The following is a 17,056-nucleotide window of genomic DNA, read 5'->3' on the forward strand; positions in this document are numbered from 1 at the left end:
AATTTTAGNAAAAAAAAAAAAAAAAAATGAAATAAAAATACTGCTCCTGATTGTCTGGACACATGATGTTTGCTTTTTATTTTTAAAAATTTATTTAAATGCTCCTCGCATTATGATCCTGAATAAGCATAGAAGAAGGGGTTTGCTACATCATGGCACATGGCTATACTACTCTCTAGCCATCTCATCAGAACACCAAGGGTACTATTTTTCTCTGTACCCTGTGATACTGCACTGAGAATTTGTGTTTGGGGATGGGAGCAAAGTTTAAAACATTTTTACCCTCAAAGATAACTAGGTCAGACATGGTGGGTTTGTGCCTATAATCCCTGCAACTCGGAGAGCTGAGGCAGAAGGATCACAAGTTCGAAGTCAGCCCTAGCAAATCAGTGAGACCCAAATAGTTAGCTAATTGTCCCACAATAATTTAGCTAATTGCCCATTTTTCCTCCTCAATTTGAAGTATTACCTTCATCATAAAATAAGTGCTTGGATATATGAGTTCTATTAGTGGGTATTATTTCCTATTGATCTATTTGTTGGTTTTGCATGTCAAATACTAAAAGTTTTTATTACTACAGTCCTTTTATAGTGTGTCTTCATACCTTGTAGGCCAATCTTATGGGAAAAAGAAACAATTTTTCTTTTCCATGTTTAGGTCATCAAACCATCCTGAAAGGAGAAGTGTCCAGGGGTAAGAAAGTCCTCTGCTAGCCCGGAGGGGACCACAGCCCAGAGGGGACAACAGCGCAGGATGTCTTGAGGTTACACAATTCAAGTTCCCTGTACCGTGTAAAAGTCAAATTCGATAGAAGAGAGGAAGCCTTTCTGAACATGACAAAAACTATTGACATCTAAGTAATAATCTTATATGGTATCTGGATTGCTGATGTGTGCATGATAGGCAATAAGATCCTTCGAATGTGAGATGCACTCACTCTTCCCACCAATTCCTGGTTTTCAGACGTTATGAAACTAAAATTTAGCTCTCTAGTCCATTAACCCAAGCCATTTTGTTGAATTATTTCTAAAGTGAATTATTTCTCCAATGTCTCCCTTGCTTCAGATTTAATATCTGAAGAAAAATGTTTTCAAACAAGAAATAAGCATTAGAAAAGTTCCAGAAAAGCAAAATGAAAACCTTAATCAGAACTACACCTGAAGATGACCCTGTCATTTGTAGATTTGATAAATGGTGTGCATGTGGTTGTTGAAGGAGAAAAAAATCCGAAAGGAATGACCCAGAGAGAGTGGGGATTAAACAAACCATGGTTTAATCCAAAAGAATGAGATGTCATGTTACCCCAACAAGAGGATTCTCTACAGTTAACTAGGTATGGGGGGTACAGCGTAGAAGGAGAGTGCTATTTACATAAATAGGGGAGCTGTAGTCAGAACTGACTGTGAATAGTGAGCGTAGACTCTGTTTTTGATGTGTGCAGGTTATTTGGTGAAACGACTAGCAGGTATCTGGGGAGACGTCAAGATTAGAAAGAGCATTTTAGAGTCATGAAAAAGAAGATGAAAATTGAATCTCAAATGTACAGAAAGCACAGAGAACACAGGCAACCTTGAATCTGGGGGATAAGAAGTAAAAGGAAAGCTGAGAAAATACTTATTCAGAAGATCCAAGAGGTTGAGCACCCCAGGGTTCAATCCCAGGTGCCAAAAAGAGAGAGAGGAGGAGGGAATGCACTAGAGAGACTGATTTCTGTCTTCACCCCGCGCGGTGGCGCACGCCTCTCCCTCGCCCAGCCCAGGTCCGACACAGCTCCCACCCCCGCGCGTAACTGGGTGGCCGCTCATTCCCCTGGAGATGCTGCAGCGATGGCGACCGTAGCAGGTGGTGCAGCCTACTTCCGGAGGGGCAGTCTGTTCTGGTTCACAGTCATTACCCTCTCCTTTGGCTACTACACGGTAAGGGCAAGGGCCACCCATCCAGGGAGCGGAGCTAGTGCTGCAAGGTCTCAGGACTCGCCTGCAGGGGTTCAGCGCAGGCGCAGTCCTGGCTCCAGCGCGTTTGGATGGGGTGGGGAGGGCCGAGACCTGGGGAGGAGATACTGAAGAATTAGTCCTCAGCAGGGCCTTGGGCGGGTGCTCAAGGCTCTGAGAAACCGGCTCGCCAGGCTTTCCCTATGTGGACGCCAGCAAGCCTCCCCACCCGGGAACTCAATGCCTGGGTCTTTCAAGATGGTGGAGGGGAAGTCGGAGACCGGCAGGGATGCTACCTCCTACTTCCGTGTAGCCAGACCCTTGCCCTCGCTGGTCACAGCCCTGACGCTGGGATACTTCTCGGTGAGTCCTCGGGAGGGCGGTAGATCGGTTTGGGCCGGCCAGGCCCTCGTTGGGCGAGGGTTGCTGTGGGAATGAGGTTCTGCGCACGCGCTCCTGACGGTTGCCTGCGTTACTGGTGTAAGCGGAAGTTCCCTGGGCTCTTGGGAAATCTTCTGCTTTGGAGGGCTTCTGCCCTTGTGTTCTGGCTCCCTGTAAGGTTGGTTATTCAGGCTTAACCGAGTCTGAGCCTCTCACAAAGAGTAAAGAAGTCAAGTTGACAGACTTCCATAGCCCTGTCAGCTCAGGATAGGACTTCCGAAGCAGAATGTTTGAAGCATTTGGAATGGCTTGGAAAATGGGGATAAAGCTGAACAATGGGCAGGATTAAATTGCTCAAAAGAAATAAAGAGGATATAACTAACTGTTTGGGCATAGATGTGGCAGTAAGAAAGCTCTACAGAGGAAGCACGTCTTTTATAGGGCTGAGAGTTTGTTTAATGGGAAAAATGCTAGGAAATACACTGGGAGCTAAATTGATGTAAATATGAAGGAAGGAAAAGCTATTTGATTATTGCCCAGGAGGGATTCTGAAGATTGGGGAGTCCTCATGTCCACAGTGTTGTTTGGTGTCAAGTGTGACCACTACTGTCCTGATTTCCCCATATGTAAAATGAAGGCATTGAATTGAAACTTTTCAAAAGTGCATTTCTGTTGTGCTATTTTGACTCTCTGATTAGGTGGAATCCAAAGGGGGGAAAGCTTTGAGGACTTCACATGGGGCTATCATGGAGCTGTATACTTCCTTTTATTTGTTTTTGTTTGCCCTGATAATTCATGCTTTGTTTTAATTTTATATGGAAAAGAGCATCTTGGGAAAAATAGTATTTCTCTTGACAGAGATGAATGGACAATAAACTTTGACACTGTTGACAATTCTCAAAAAACTAAGCAAAACTAAGCTGGTAGAGATTACAACATAGGCTGAAGAAAAGTTGATAATTTTACTATAGAAACCTCATGTGTTTAAGCAGTTGCTATTATAACTTCACAAAGTGAATCTTACCTATTTTTCATCTTTGTGCAGTGGGTCATTTCCAGGTTTAAAAGTACACAAGTGAAGGAAGAGACAGAAGTTTTACATTAAATGGGGCTTTGGCTCAAGCTGTAGTTTCTTCAGTAAAAAGCTAGTCAAGGAACATAAACTAAAAAAATGTTAATGACCTCTGTAAAATAATGTTTTGCTGAAATTCATTAATAAGATTAGGAGTTGGCCACCCTGGGCACTGAGTCTGATAACCACATAGTTTCCTCTGCATAAACATCGCAGTGTAGTCACTTTTGTAAATTAAAATTTAAAAATGGAGGACCAGAGCAGGAGTTGTGACTCTGTGGTAGATTGCTTGCCTACAGTGTGTGAGGCCCTGAGTTCCATCCTCAAAACCACGTATAAATAAATAAATGTTTAAAAAAATAAAGGACCAAGGGCTGGGGATATAGCTTGGTTGATAGAGTGCTTGCCTTGCATGCACAAGCCTCTGGGTTCAATCCCCACCACCACCACACAAAAAAAAAAAAAAAAAAAAAAAAATGGAGGTCCAAATGATGCTGTTCAGAGTTTTTACAGTCTGAGTTGTTTTGTAGAATCAGTATTATTTCATAGCTGCTCTCAAAAATAAATAATTGCTGATCTTTTAAATGATCTAAAAGATACTTTGTACTTCTGCTTCTCTTTCAGTGTGTTGTCCTCTGGCCTCAGAGTGTCCCTTATCAGAGCCTTGGACCTCTGGGCTACTTTACTCAGTATTTGGTGAACCACCATCACACCCTCCTGCATAATGGGTAAGGAGAACTGCAGAAGCCAATTGTGGACATTACAGCCCTGGTCTCACTGGAGACCTGAAAAGCCTGCAATTGCCGTTAGATATCTAACGGTGTTGCTAGTTCACATTAAGACACCTTTCTTTTTAAGATTTCTGTGTTAGATTCCATCAGTTGGTAGCTATCACCTTAAACTAGTCAAAATGTTTTTGTTTTCCCTGTTTCAGGTATTGGCTTGCCTGGCTGATTCACTTGGGAGAGTCCTTATATGCCATGGTATTGTGCAAGTAAGTCTTTGCAATAGGTCTTTGTCACCTTTCTCATGGTATCTAATGGAAGATGAGAGTAGCCACATTTCAATAATTTATATACTTTAGGATAAGAACACTCTCAGGTTAGATCTGAATCCCCATACCTAGTACTGAACCTGACATGGAGTACTCAGTAAATGTTTGATGAATAAATTCAGTTTGTTTGTTAATGAATCATTTATTTAGTTATCTAATTGAGATGACTTTTGTTATGTTTTCAAAGCTGTGTGGCCCCAACTAGAACAAAAGGTTAGGCTTCCTTCTAATTTGAAAAAAGAGCTAAGTTATTGATGTAGGCCAATGGTTCACAGTCCTAGTGTCACAACTGAGCCACCTGAGGAGCTTTTATGAAATATACAAGTGTGGTTTCCAGACCCAGAGATTCTGATCTGGTAGGTCTTGCTTCAGACATAGGAATATGATCTTTCTTAAAGTTCCATAGATAATTCTGGAGCACAATACAAGTTAAAAGCCCCTAAACAATGCCCGATTCATCAGATTCCAGTGTAGGTTAATACGGTGTGAAAGTACTAGAAAAAAAATTCTCTTTACGTTTGTGCTTTGCATAAGCAAATACAGAAATTATGATACAGAGAATAAGATGATTATCCTAATGCTTAATTTCTTTGAAATTAATATTTTTGTATGACCCAGATTAATTATTACTTCTATTATTGTTGTATTACTTCTGAAAGTGCAAAGTCGGACACTGTATTACCACTATATTTTAATAATAAAAGTAATTAACATTGATTGGGTGCATACCATGCAAGAAACTGCTAAGTATAGATTATGGTATTCTATCTTCTTGTTATTAAACACACTGGGATTTCTACCAAAAGAGCAGAAAGCAACTATGTTCTTTTCACCCCTCTCCAAGTAAATTTACCCCATGAATTTTTCTGTCTCCCCCGCACCCCCACTATAGCCCTGGATGAAACTCAAACAGATCTGTGGGTTTTTTAGTCACTATCTGTAATTGTCCACTCTCATCTAGTCTGTTTGTTAAAACTGTAAGCTTCTTCTAATTCAAAATGTCAGCTCCTATCCAGCTGCGGCTCAGGAGCCTGCTTGTGGCTTCCTTGGAATGGTAGGAATGGTTAGGGAAACAGGCCCAGTCTCTTGATTAGTTATTTGGGTGCTATCTATGTTGCAAATTCAGTGTAGACTCTTTTTCTCTAGAGGGCCTTTGGTGAATTGGGGGGAAATTGCTTATCATTGTGGATCTCCCTTTGCATTTCCCTTGATGGTTTTTCCTGGTGCCTCCTCCAGCATGCCACTTTGCAGTTTTACCTCTGGACCTGTTTTGAGAAAGACTTTTACCCTTTTATTGAGATCACATCTGTGCTTCATTTGGGCCTTTCAGGCAGGGTTCCTTCAAAACCCACCAGGTCCAGTACCCTTCTAAAAAAATCTGTCTGGCTGATTTCCTTATCTTTCCAGTGTGATCATCTGCAAGTGTGTACAGTTCCCAGTAAAGCTGGTTTCTTTGCTCTTTCACCCAGCAGACTAAAACAGTCTTAATACTTTTGAGTCAGATACTAATCCTTTCTTCAAATCTCAAGAGCTCATGTCAATCTCTCCAACTGGTTCTCTTGAAGCCAGTCTCTGGACTTGACACAGAAAATGTCAGAGCATACAGGTACCTCTTTCCAATGGCCTCTTCTGCTTCTCAGTGAAATCTTACCTTGGAGTTGTTTGGCCCAGTCCTTGAACTTAGACTGCCAGAGTATAGATGGCATTATTATAACCATCTTATCCTTTGAATCAGAATTTCTGTATATGCTTATGCAAAGTACAAATATGCAGAGAATCTTTTTCCTAATACAGGTTAAAGAGAATTTTTAAAGAGATCTTTCTCATGTGGTATTAACCTATACTGGTATCTGCTGAATAGGGTCTAGTCTGGGGGCTTTAAACTTGCATTGTGGCCCAGAATTATCTGTATAACTTTAAGAAAGAACATTCCTATGTGTGAAGCAACACACACCAGATCAGAATCTCTGGGTATGGAAACTAGATATGTATATTTTGAAAAAACTCTTATTTTGTAATGGCATTTGGAACCTCTAATGAAAACTTAAAGACTCAATTTAACATTCTTTTATCAGTCTTTTGAAGAGCAGAGCGAGATTAGACATGGAGAAGTTGGTTCTTGAAATCGTGGCATAATCTGTTGGAATGTAAATCAGAATAAATACTCCTTTTGAATTATAAGATAAATGACAGAATAAATAAATAAGTGAAAACCTGTAGTACAATTGCAGCCTCCCAAATTCTACTACCCAGAAATAGCTACATGTAGCATTTTGGTGAATTCCTTTTTTCATGCATGTGAATTTTTTAATTGAATAAGTAGTATGCACAAAACAGTGTGGGTACTGAACCCAGGGCACTTTAGGGTCCAACTAAGTTGCTGAGGCTGACTTTGAACTTGAGATCCTCTTGCCTCAGCCTCTGGAGTTGCTGAGATTACAGGCCTGTGGCACTGCACCCAGCTGACAATATCCTTGATTTTAGATAATTATGAGAGGCAGAAAATTAAAATTTACTGAACATCTGGCACCTTGGTATACATTTTTTGTAATTTTGTAATACATTTTTTGTAAATTCCTCTTAACCAGAGATAAGATTGGACGATGTTTGTCTTTATGTCAACCATAATCATAATATTAAGCACCTTTTCCATGTTTTTAACAATTTCATGGTAAAGCTAGGGATGTGGCTCAGGGGTATAGTTTTTATCTAGCATGTGCATGGCCCTGGATTCAATCTTCAGCAATCAAAATAAATAAATCAATTTTGTTAATGTCAGGTACAGTAGTACACTCCTGTAATCCCAGGGACTGGGAAGGTTAGGCAGAAAGATCTAAGTTCGAAGCCAGCCTCAGCAACTTAACAAGACCCTGTTTCAAAATTAAAAATTAAAAGGGCTGGTACAGCCCTAGGTTCAATCACTAGTACTGCAAAAAAAGATTAAATGAAATGAAAATTTAAAGGTCTCCTAAAATCCCCCAAAATAGTCATTATTAAAAGTTTAATATTTATCATTACGATTTATGCATTTATAAATAATTTTACATATACATAGAACTTCTTCTATTAACAGTTTTCCATTGTTACATATCCCTGTTTTTCTGTGTCTATTCATGTGAATTTTACTCCCATCCGTTAATATTAGTGCATAGTGTTCTATTATGTGAATGTGCCTTAATGTATTGAAGAAAGTCCCCTTCTGATCAACTTTTTAAGTCTCTAAATTGTTTTGCCATTATGAACTATATTGCAATAAATATGTCTTTGGTACATTTGGCCTACACCACCCACACTAACACTTTTGTAATTGGGTATTTGCCCTTTTCTTATCCATCTATAGGCACTTTTTTCTTTTCCCCCTTTATTTAAATACTTTGCCACTTAGATGTTTTGCAAATATTCTTTCTCTGGGTCTTTTTCTTCTGGTAGATCTTTTGAAAAATAGAAGTTGATCAGTGTAGTCAAATTTATTATTTTTTTTCTTTGTATTGAAATGATGGAAGTATTCTTTAACAGTGTCTTCTAAAAGAGTTTTACAATTTTGCCTCTCACATTTATGCCTTTAATGTACCTGGAACTGATTTGGGAGTGGGAAAGATGTTTCTGACGTCACCTTTTTCCATATGGATGCTCAGTCCTCCCAGAGCCATTTGTGATTGTCTTCAGTCTCCATTGATGTACCTGTCTTATATCATATGTATATTTGTGTATGGCTGTTTCTAGACTTCCTGTTTTGTTCCATTGGTCTGAGTGTTCATTCTTGGGACAACATGGCTCTGTCAGTAGTAGTGGCTTTATGATCATTGACAGCTGATAAAGCACGTCCTCTTGCCTTCTTGTTCAATAAGGAGGCTGCTCCTGGACTTTTACACATTCTTATGCCTTGTCATATGCTGCAAAAGCAAAAATCTAAACCTGTTGAGATCTTTATTGTATTCACCATGTGAATTAATTTGAAGAGAACTGACATTTTCATTCCTGCATCTTCTAAACATGAAATGATCCGTATCCATCTATTAAAATCTCCTATAATATATCAATAAAGTTCTGTAATTTTAGGAGGTATTTCACATCTTTGTTTATTCATTTATTGACTATGGCCAGCTGTTTCTACTTTCAGATGATATTATAAATGACTTTTCTTCCTTTTCTAATTGTTTGATGGTAGTCTGTGTGGATATCATCAATTTTTATATATCACCCTGATATCTAACAACCTTGCTAAATCCATTTATTTATTTAGTCCATTTATTAATTCTAATAGTCTCTACATATACAATTGTGTCTAGATAGTTGCACTTCTTCTTTTCAATTTTATGTACCTTTGGTTGGTTCTTCCCTTTGTGTTCTGGCTGTATTTACAGTGTCAGCTGAAAGCAGTGGTAGTAGACATTATGCATGGTTCCTGATCTTAAAAGAAAGCCTTCTGCCAGGCGCAGTAGCACAAGCCTGAAATCACAGTGGCTTGGGAGGCTGAGACAGGAGGATCACGAGTTCAAAGCCAGTCTCAGCAATGGCAGGGCGCTAAGCAGCTCAGTGAGACCCTGTCTCTAAATAAAATATAAAATAGGGCTGGGAATGTGGCTCAGTGGCCCTCAGTTCAATCCCCAGTACAAAAAAAAAAAAACTTCTGTGTGTATCATGTTACAGGAATTGTTTCTTCTAGAGTTCTGTAGACCTCTAGTAAATTTAGAAGCTCCATTGTATTTCTAAGTTTGCTGAGAACTTTTATTAAGAATAGATGATAAAATTTATCAAATGCTTCTTCTGAATTTACTAAGATTCTTTATGGTCCTTTTAAATCTGTTAGTGTAGAAAACTATATGCTTTTATATGTGATGTTTGTTTTAAATAAAAAGTCATCCAAGTGAGATTTATATTACAGATGAGACTAAAATTTCCTTCAATTAGACCATTTTTCATATTTATTAATTGTAGTTTTGTTTTAGGCAGTTTAATTTGAAAGACTCTGTGAGCAGGTGTTTATTATTACTGTGCACCAAGCTCTTTCCTAAGCCCTTTGGGTATATTATCTTACCAATCACCTCAAAATTTGGTGAGTTAGAAATTACTATTTCTATTTTTCAAATGAGAAAACTGAGTGAGTTTCCAGGTCACAGCTAGTGGGTGGCAAGCTGGGATTCTCTTCTGGTCTGTCTTCAAGACACTTGCTATGAAGCCCTGCTAGTGCTGATTACCTATCCACTGATCAGAATCACATGAGAAACAGTTGTACAATACTGTACCCAGAGAGCAGCCAGACTGGTTCCCAGGGAGGTGTACCACCTAAGATGCATTTATCAGAAAACAAGAGAAATGAAAAGTAAATGAACCCATCTTTCACCTTCAGAGAGAAACAGCAAAATAAACCTGAAAGTAGATGGAAGTGCTAAATGAAAAAAATAGAGAAGTCAGTAACCCCCATAAAATGACAATTCTGGTGTCTAAATTTTGTTCTTTCTTTTTCAGATATAAAGGAATCACAGACAGTCGGGCTCAACTACTCTGGTTCTTGCAGACTTTCCTCTTTGGGATAGCATCTCTCTCCATCTTGATTGCTTACAGGCCAAAGCTCCAAAAACACAGTTAAAGGAGAAAGCCAAAACTTCCTCTCCACTTTCATATTCAGACTCTCTTTTGGGGGGGTGCTATGTTTACTTGATGATCTTTCTACATTCTAAAAGTTCTGTCCTACAAAGGTATTTAAGACCCTCTCAATGTTCATTTTTCTTCCATATGCTCGGGTTGAGCTTGAGTAGACTAGTTGTTATCTAAGAAAGAAATAAGAAAAAACTCTGGTTTTCTAAGTTCTGCAGAAAACTTGAATGGCAGCAGACTTGCAGCCTCTGCCTCTAAGGCCCTTGGCTGTGCTGGTCCCTCTCTGTTTTCAGGGCTGAAAGGAGTGATAGATTTGCTTGCTGGTGGGCCTGTGCTCCCTGTTTCTGAGTAAAGCATCTCTTCGAAATTTGTTCTCATCTTTCTGAACCAAAATGAAATGACACTTCCATAATACATTTGTTAGACACCTGTGAGGCAGGATCTTATCTCCTCAACTAAGCAATTGTGTAAAGGCCCAAAGGACCTGCCGAGAACCCAGAGCAGAGGACCAGGGCAGGGTCTCCCTGATGCTACCAGCCAGCAGTGATCGTTCCCTGCACATTGCCCCAGGGACACAGTGCTCTGTGGTAGGCAGAGTGTGATGGCCACTGCTAGATTGCCCCTTCAATTCAGGGTCACAACTCAGGCAGCTGTCCTTTTCCCTGGGGCGCCTGTTCCCACCTGTGCATCAGGTGGTTCTCCTCCAGTGTCATTGACAAAGGAGGGAAGCACTTCGCTTCCACTTGTTCTGTATCATTCATTCCGTGTGCCCTCATCTCCTAGAACAGCACAGGACACCTTCAGTAGTGGTGCCACCTTTCTGTGGGTCCTCTGGGGAAACGTGGATTGTTCCCCACTCTCCTGCTGTCTGTCGCTTTTTTCATCCAGCCCTAGCTTACTCAGTCACACCCACATTCCTCTCTAGAGATGCTAACCTCTGGGTTTTCCAGCTGATTACTACCTCCCTGATTAACCTGAATGTGCTTTATTTCTACTGGCCTTTGGCGAGAGAGGTCCCCTATCTCTGTCCCTTTACCTTGGAAAAATGGCACCATCACACTTAGGAGACATTAGGGCTCTTTCTGTGGAGAGCATCTGCTTGTTCTCTGGAAGCTATTTCTCATTTCCCTTTGGGATTCCTTGGGCAGGTTGTTGAATCAGCATACATTTATAAGAAAAAACTCTCCCCAAAAAGAAAGCCCCCATGAGAGATCATGAGCTATGAATTGTTTTTAGTGGACATAATTTTTTTGCAAATATATCTCAGTCTTTCCTGATCTTCCTCTTGGAGTAGGGGTTACTTTTGAGTAAAGAAAAAAATTTGACCAGGAGTTAAGCACCATGGAGATCCAACCCAGATTTTTTTTTAAAGCATAGCTGTCTCCAAATGACACTAATAATGACAATAATTGTGCCCAGAACAATGTGGCAGATGATTAAATGAAACAGACTAACTCAAATAAAATGCTGTGACTTTCTCTACAATGAAATGGATTTTTTTTGTTTTGATCAGTGTTGATATTACCACACATTTTATTCTTTTTCTCGGTAGCTCTAAATGGAACTGTTGGCACAGTTCAAATATCAGTTTGGCGTTCACTGATTAAGAAATGCAGAATGCCCTGGTTGTGGGGTGTGTAGTTCTCCATTCCTGTGTGCTCGCTGAGTCTCTGGGTTGGACACCAGTGTCTCTTTTTCCTTGTATGGTTGTTTCCTCTTTGTTTCTGTTTTCATTCAACATCTGATAAAATCTGTGCAGCAGGTGAAGTGTTCTAGCATTTTTAAAATGCCAAACCTAAAGAAATCCTATGATCTTATTTGTGGCATTATTATGGCTTAGAACCAAAGGGGATCTTAACAGGTGCTGCAGGTCATTCATTTTATAGAACCATAAACTGCATCCCAGCAAGAGTGACCTACCCAACATCTTCCAGAGAGAGGCAGAACCCTGAGCCTTGTAGTTCCCCTTCCCGCACAGCCCAGGGGTTTAGAAGTAAGTCTGTGAAGCAAAAAGTAAACAGAAAAATGGAGCCATCTTGGCTCTGCATTAGTCATGGTGGTGATATGGGAAAAACAGATCTATGTTGAGATGAATGAGAAAAGGCCAGAGGCATTTCATGGAAGCAAACATGGAAGATGAAGAGACTGGCCTGTTTTCTCATAAACCAAAAAGATTTCCAGAGCATGTATAGTTTGGAAGAACAAAAAAGAAAAAAAAAATGACCTCACATCTTAATAGAAGTATCAACATATAAACTAACATGGCCTCCATTCACATGTTTATGAATCCAAGTCTGAACATGTTTTATAAGTCATGGTGTTAACAAGCCTTAGGTTTAAGAGGCTAAATTTCAGATGTGTTGAGGCTTTTTAGGAAAACAACTTGCTCTCTCAGAAGGCCCTTATGTCTTTACACTGAACATACACAAAAGAAAAGAAGTTAGAGGATAGAGTGCAACTTCAATTTTATCTTGCTAAGGCCCTTCCTGGAGTTTCCTTAATTCAAGCTCTAAGTTTGATGACTTGGTTAATAAATACCATTGCCCTGCAAAGGAACTAAACAGACACTTCTCAAATGAAAAAAATATGAGTGGTCAAAAAATATATGAAAAAAATGTTTAACATTGCTAGTAATTAGGAAACTGCAAACTAAAACTACACTGAGATTTCATCTCCTGTCAGAATGGCAATTATGAAGAATACAATTAACAAATATTGGTGAGGAGGTGGGGATACATTGCTGGTAGGACTGAAAATTGGTGCAACCACTCGGAAAAAAAGTGTGGAGAGTCCTCAGAAAACTAGGAATGGAACCACCTTTTGATCGAGTTATTGCATTCCTCCATATATATCCAAAAGATTTAAAGTCAGCACACTGTAGTGACCAGCCACATCAGTGTTTATAGCAGCACAATTCACAATAGCTATGCTATGGAGTCAATCTGGGTGCCGCTCAACAGATGAATGGATAAAGAAAATGTGGTGTATATACACAAGCCATAGACAATGACTTTATGGCATTTGCCAGTCAGTGGATGGAATTAGAGACTGCCAGACTAAGTGAAATAAGCCAGCTCCAAAAAGTTAAAGGTCGAATGTTTTCTGATATGAAGAAGCTAATCCAAAATAAAAGTAGGATAAAAAAAAAGAAGAAAGATCAGAGGATTAGATAAAGGAGAATGAAGGGAAGGGAGGAGGGATGAGAATAGGGAAAGACAGTGAAATGAATCTGACATAACTTTCCTATTTACATAAATGGATATGCCTTAGTGAATCTGACCATCATGTACATCCAAAAGATACTAATTTTAAAAAAAAATCAGTAGCGTAGAGGGAAGGGAACAGTGGGAGGGAAGAAGGGAGGATAAGAGGAAATATCAGGGACTGAATTAGAACAATTGTATTTCATGTTTTTATAATTGTGTCATGGTATATTCCATCGTCATGTATAACTAAAAGAACTAATAAGAAAAGATGAAATGGAAACTTACTCTTCATTATGTACAATTTTATGTAGTTCTTTACCCCATCTAAATATTTTTTAACTCACTATATATAATGAAAGTATATTCTCCAATTTTTTTTTCTTTTTATGAAGAGATTCCACAGTGAACATTTGAAAATGCTAATCAATTGCCACTAAATATGCTTTTTTTATTTTTTATTTTTTTGGTACCGGGAATTAAACCCAGGGATGCGGAACTCTTCAGCCACATCCCAGCCCATTTTATATTTTATTTAGAGACATGGTCTTGCTAAGTTGCTAGGGCCATGCTAAGTTGCTGAGGCTGGCTTTGGCTTTGAACTCGCAATCCTCTTGCCTCAGCCTACCAAGCCACTGGGATTACAGGCATACACCACCAAGCCCTGTAGTGTATCTGCAATTTCTAAGAAACATATTAAGATGGCTTCTACCATACTAAAATATTCAGTACTTAGGAAAACAAAACATTTCAGTACTTAGGAACACAAAAAAGTGGGAGGTCTCTACACTGAAAACAAAAACAAAGATGAAAGACAGAAGTTGAAGAAGATACAAATTCTCCATGGCATTAATCTGAGCAATGATTTTTTGGACATGACCCCAAAAAGAACAGGCAACAGAGGTAAAAATAGACAAACAGGATTTCATCAAAGTAAAAAGCTTCTGCACAGCAAATGAAGTTCTCAACAGAGGGAAGAGACAACCTTCAGAGTGGAAGAAAATATGTGCAAAGCCACACACCTGATAATATCCAAAACATACCAGGAACTCAAACTGAAGCAACAAACAAAGCACTCAATAAATGGAAAGTCCCTGAGTAGATAATTTCAAAAGAAGAAAAAAGTCAGGTGCAGTGGCATAATGCCTGTAATCCCAGTGACTTGGGAGGCTGAGGCAGGAGGAGGGCAAGTTCAAAGCCAGCTTCAGCAATTTAGGGAGGCCCTAGGTAACTTAGCAAGACCCTGTCTCAAAATAAATAAAACTGCTGAGGATGTGGCTCAGTGGTTAAGTACCCCAGGTTCAATCTCCAGAACAAGAAAAAACCAAAAGGAAGAAGAAAAAATCTGTCCCTGGTGGCACAAGACTGTAATTGCAGTAACTCAGAAGTTGAAGTCAGGAGAGTCAGAAGTTCAAGGGCAGCGCTAGTAACATAATGAGACTGTCTCAAAATTAAAACTTAAAAATGGCTGGGGATGTAGCTCATGGGTAGAGCACCTCTAGTGTCAATCCCCAGAACCACACAAAACAAAAAGAGAAAAAAAAATGGCCAACAGATGTACAAAAAAATGCTCAAGGTCACTAATAATCAGAGAAATGCAAACTGAACCACAATAAGATACTATCCTGGAGGTGGGGTTGTGGCTCAGTGGTAGAGTGTTTGCCTCGCATGTGTGAAGCCCTGGGTTCGATCCTCAGCACCACATAAAAATAAATTGATAAACAAGAGGTATTGGGTCCAATTACAACAAAAAATATTTTTAAAATGTCGTCTTCTCACACCAGTTAGAATGGCTATTACCAAAAGGAGTAAAGATAAGTGTTGGCCAAATGCAGAGAAAAGGGAAACCTAGTACACTGCTGATGGGAATGTAAATCAGTAACCCATTTATGATAAACAGTGTGGTGGTTCCTCAAAAAGTTAAAAATAGAACTAACATCACCCAGCAATCTCATTACTGGATATATATCCAAAGGAAATGAGATCAACATGTCAAAGAGACATCTGCACTCCCATGTTCATTGCAGTATTGTTTTCAGTAACCAAGGTATGAAATCAATTTATGTGTCCATCAACAGATGAATGCATAAGGAAAATGTGGTGTATCTACATAGTGGAATACTATTCAACCTTTGAAAGAGGAAATTCTGACATTTACCACAGCATGGAAAGACTGAAGGACATTGTGTTCAGTGAATTAAACAAGATACAGAAAGACATATGTCACATGACCTCACTTATATGTAGAATCTTAAAAAAAAGTTAAACTCAGAGAACCTTGAAGGCTATCAAGGGCTGAGAATGTTTGTCAAAAGAAGCATATTTTCAGTTAGAAAGGAGGAATAAGTTCAAGAGGTCTGATGTTCAACATGGTGAATATAGTTATTAATATATTAGGTGCATGAAAATTGCTAAAAGAATAGATTTTTAAGTGTTTTCACAACAACAAAAATTTCTATATAAAATGATTTTATTGAGCCTGATATAGTTATTTCACAATGTACACATATGTCAGTACATTATGCTACACATCATACGTGTGCCCAATTTTTTATCATTTAAAAAGAACAAGAATAATTCCACATCCTTAGGATGAAAATAGAATGGCAAATTTAAAGTCATTTAGATAAACTGATTATAATGCTGGCAAGGGGCTGGGAACATAGCTCAGAGTTAGAGGGCTTGCCTAGCATGTGCAGTGCCCTGGATTCAATCCCCAGTACTGGGGGGAAAAAAAAAATACAACGCAGGCAACAGGAGTAGAGTTGCTCTGGAAGGTCTACAATTCCCCATGATGCATTCAGTGCTTCTCAAACTTGATTCTTCAGATGAATCAAGTAGGATCTTGTAAAAATGCAAGTTGTAATTTAAGCTTGATTAAGTAGAAGTGATTGAATCCAGCAATCAAGCTCGATTAGGCCAGGCATGATTAGGTTATTTCATCAAAGTAAAAAGCTTCTGCACAGCAAATGAAATTCTTAATGGAGAGAAGAGACGTTCGTGATGATGTTAAGACTGATGGCATCAAGTGTAGAGTATAGAGGAGATTCTACAGGTCTAGCAGGCTCTCTGTGATGTACAACATTTTGAGTAGCCAGGAAGAAAAAAAAATCTAGAACTAGAAGTCAGATGATTCTATCATGGTTCCCTGAAGATGAGGTTAATTTCTGTATGTGCCAACATGGGTTGGTGTGTGAGAGTGTGTGTGTGTGTGTGTGTGTGTGTGTGTGTGATGCTGGGGATTGAACTCCAGGGCCTTGTGCATATTAGGCAAGTATTCTGCCAACTGAGCTATATCCCCAGCCCAGCCAACATGTTTTTGTCAATAATAAAAACTTCATTGTGAGCTCAGCACTCACTATATACCGTATTTGGAGGCAAATGAAAAGAACATTGTTCAAGGCCTTAAAATGCCTGATTGGATTAGTCGATTGAAATTTGGGGATTGAGGTCTTTTGAAAATAGAAAGAATCCAGTACCTTTCAATCATTTACTTTATTCTAGACGTTGATGTAAAATATTCAAATCCACAACTCCTTCTGGTCATGTCATCCCCATCTTGTAGTTGAAGATGCAGAGAATTCTTGCCAAGATGACTGACTGCCCAGGAGATTGACTCCCTCTCCAACAGTCAGCCCTGAAGGAGACAACAGAAGCACACAGAAGCCAGGATTCCTAAAACTAAGGAGTGGAGGAACTGAGAACTCTCCCCACTGTTCTAGACCAAAGTCGACTGCAGGCTGTGGGGATGGAGAGCTAGCTAATTAATAGCTATAGTCTGACAGCTTGTGAAACAAGGTTGGAGAACTTGGCACA

At 39.3% G+C, this 17,056-nt stretch overlaps 1 protein-coding gene across 2 annotated transcripts; it reads left to right on the top strand.

Annotated features, from left to right (window-relative positions):
* Positions 1-1,760: 1,760 nt before the first annotated feature.
* Tmem254 (transmembrane protein 254) lies at positions 1,761-11,522 on the top strand. 2 transcript variants are annotated; one of them, XM_015504580.2, is made up of 4 exons: positions 1,761-1,917; positions 4,010-4,113; positions 4,320-4,379; positions 9,909-11,522. In XM_015504580.2, exons 1-4 carry the CDS (start codon positions 1,828-1,830, stop codon positions 10,027-10,029), a joined length of 375 nt encoding a protein of 124 aa, XP_015360066.1. In that variant the 5' UTR covers positions 1,761-1,827; the 3' UTR covers positions 10,030-11,522. The 2 variants fall into 2 exon arrangements, with proteins under 2 accessions (XP_015360066.1, XP_015360065.1); XM_015504579.2 differs by having other exon boundaries at positions 1,847-2,295.
* The last annotated feature ends 5,534 nt before the right edge of the window (positions 11,523-17,056 follow it).

Source organism: Marmota marmota, unplaced genomic scaffold (assembly GCF_001458135.2).
Source record: "Marmota marmota marmota unplaced genomic scaffold, marMar, whole genome shotgun sequence".
NCBI classification, from domain to species: domain Eukaryota; kingdom Metazoa; phylum Chordata; class Mammalia; order Rodentia; family Sciuridae; genus Marmota; species Marmota marmota.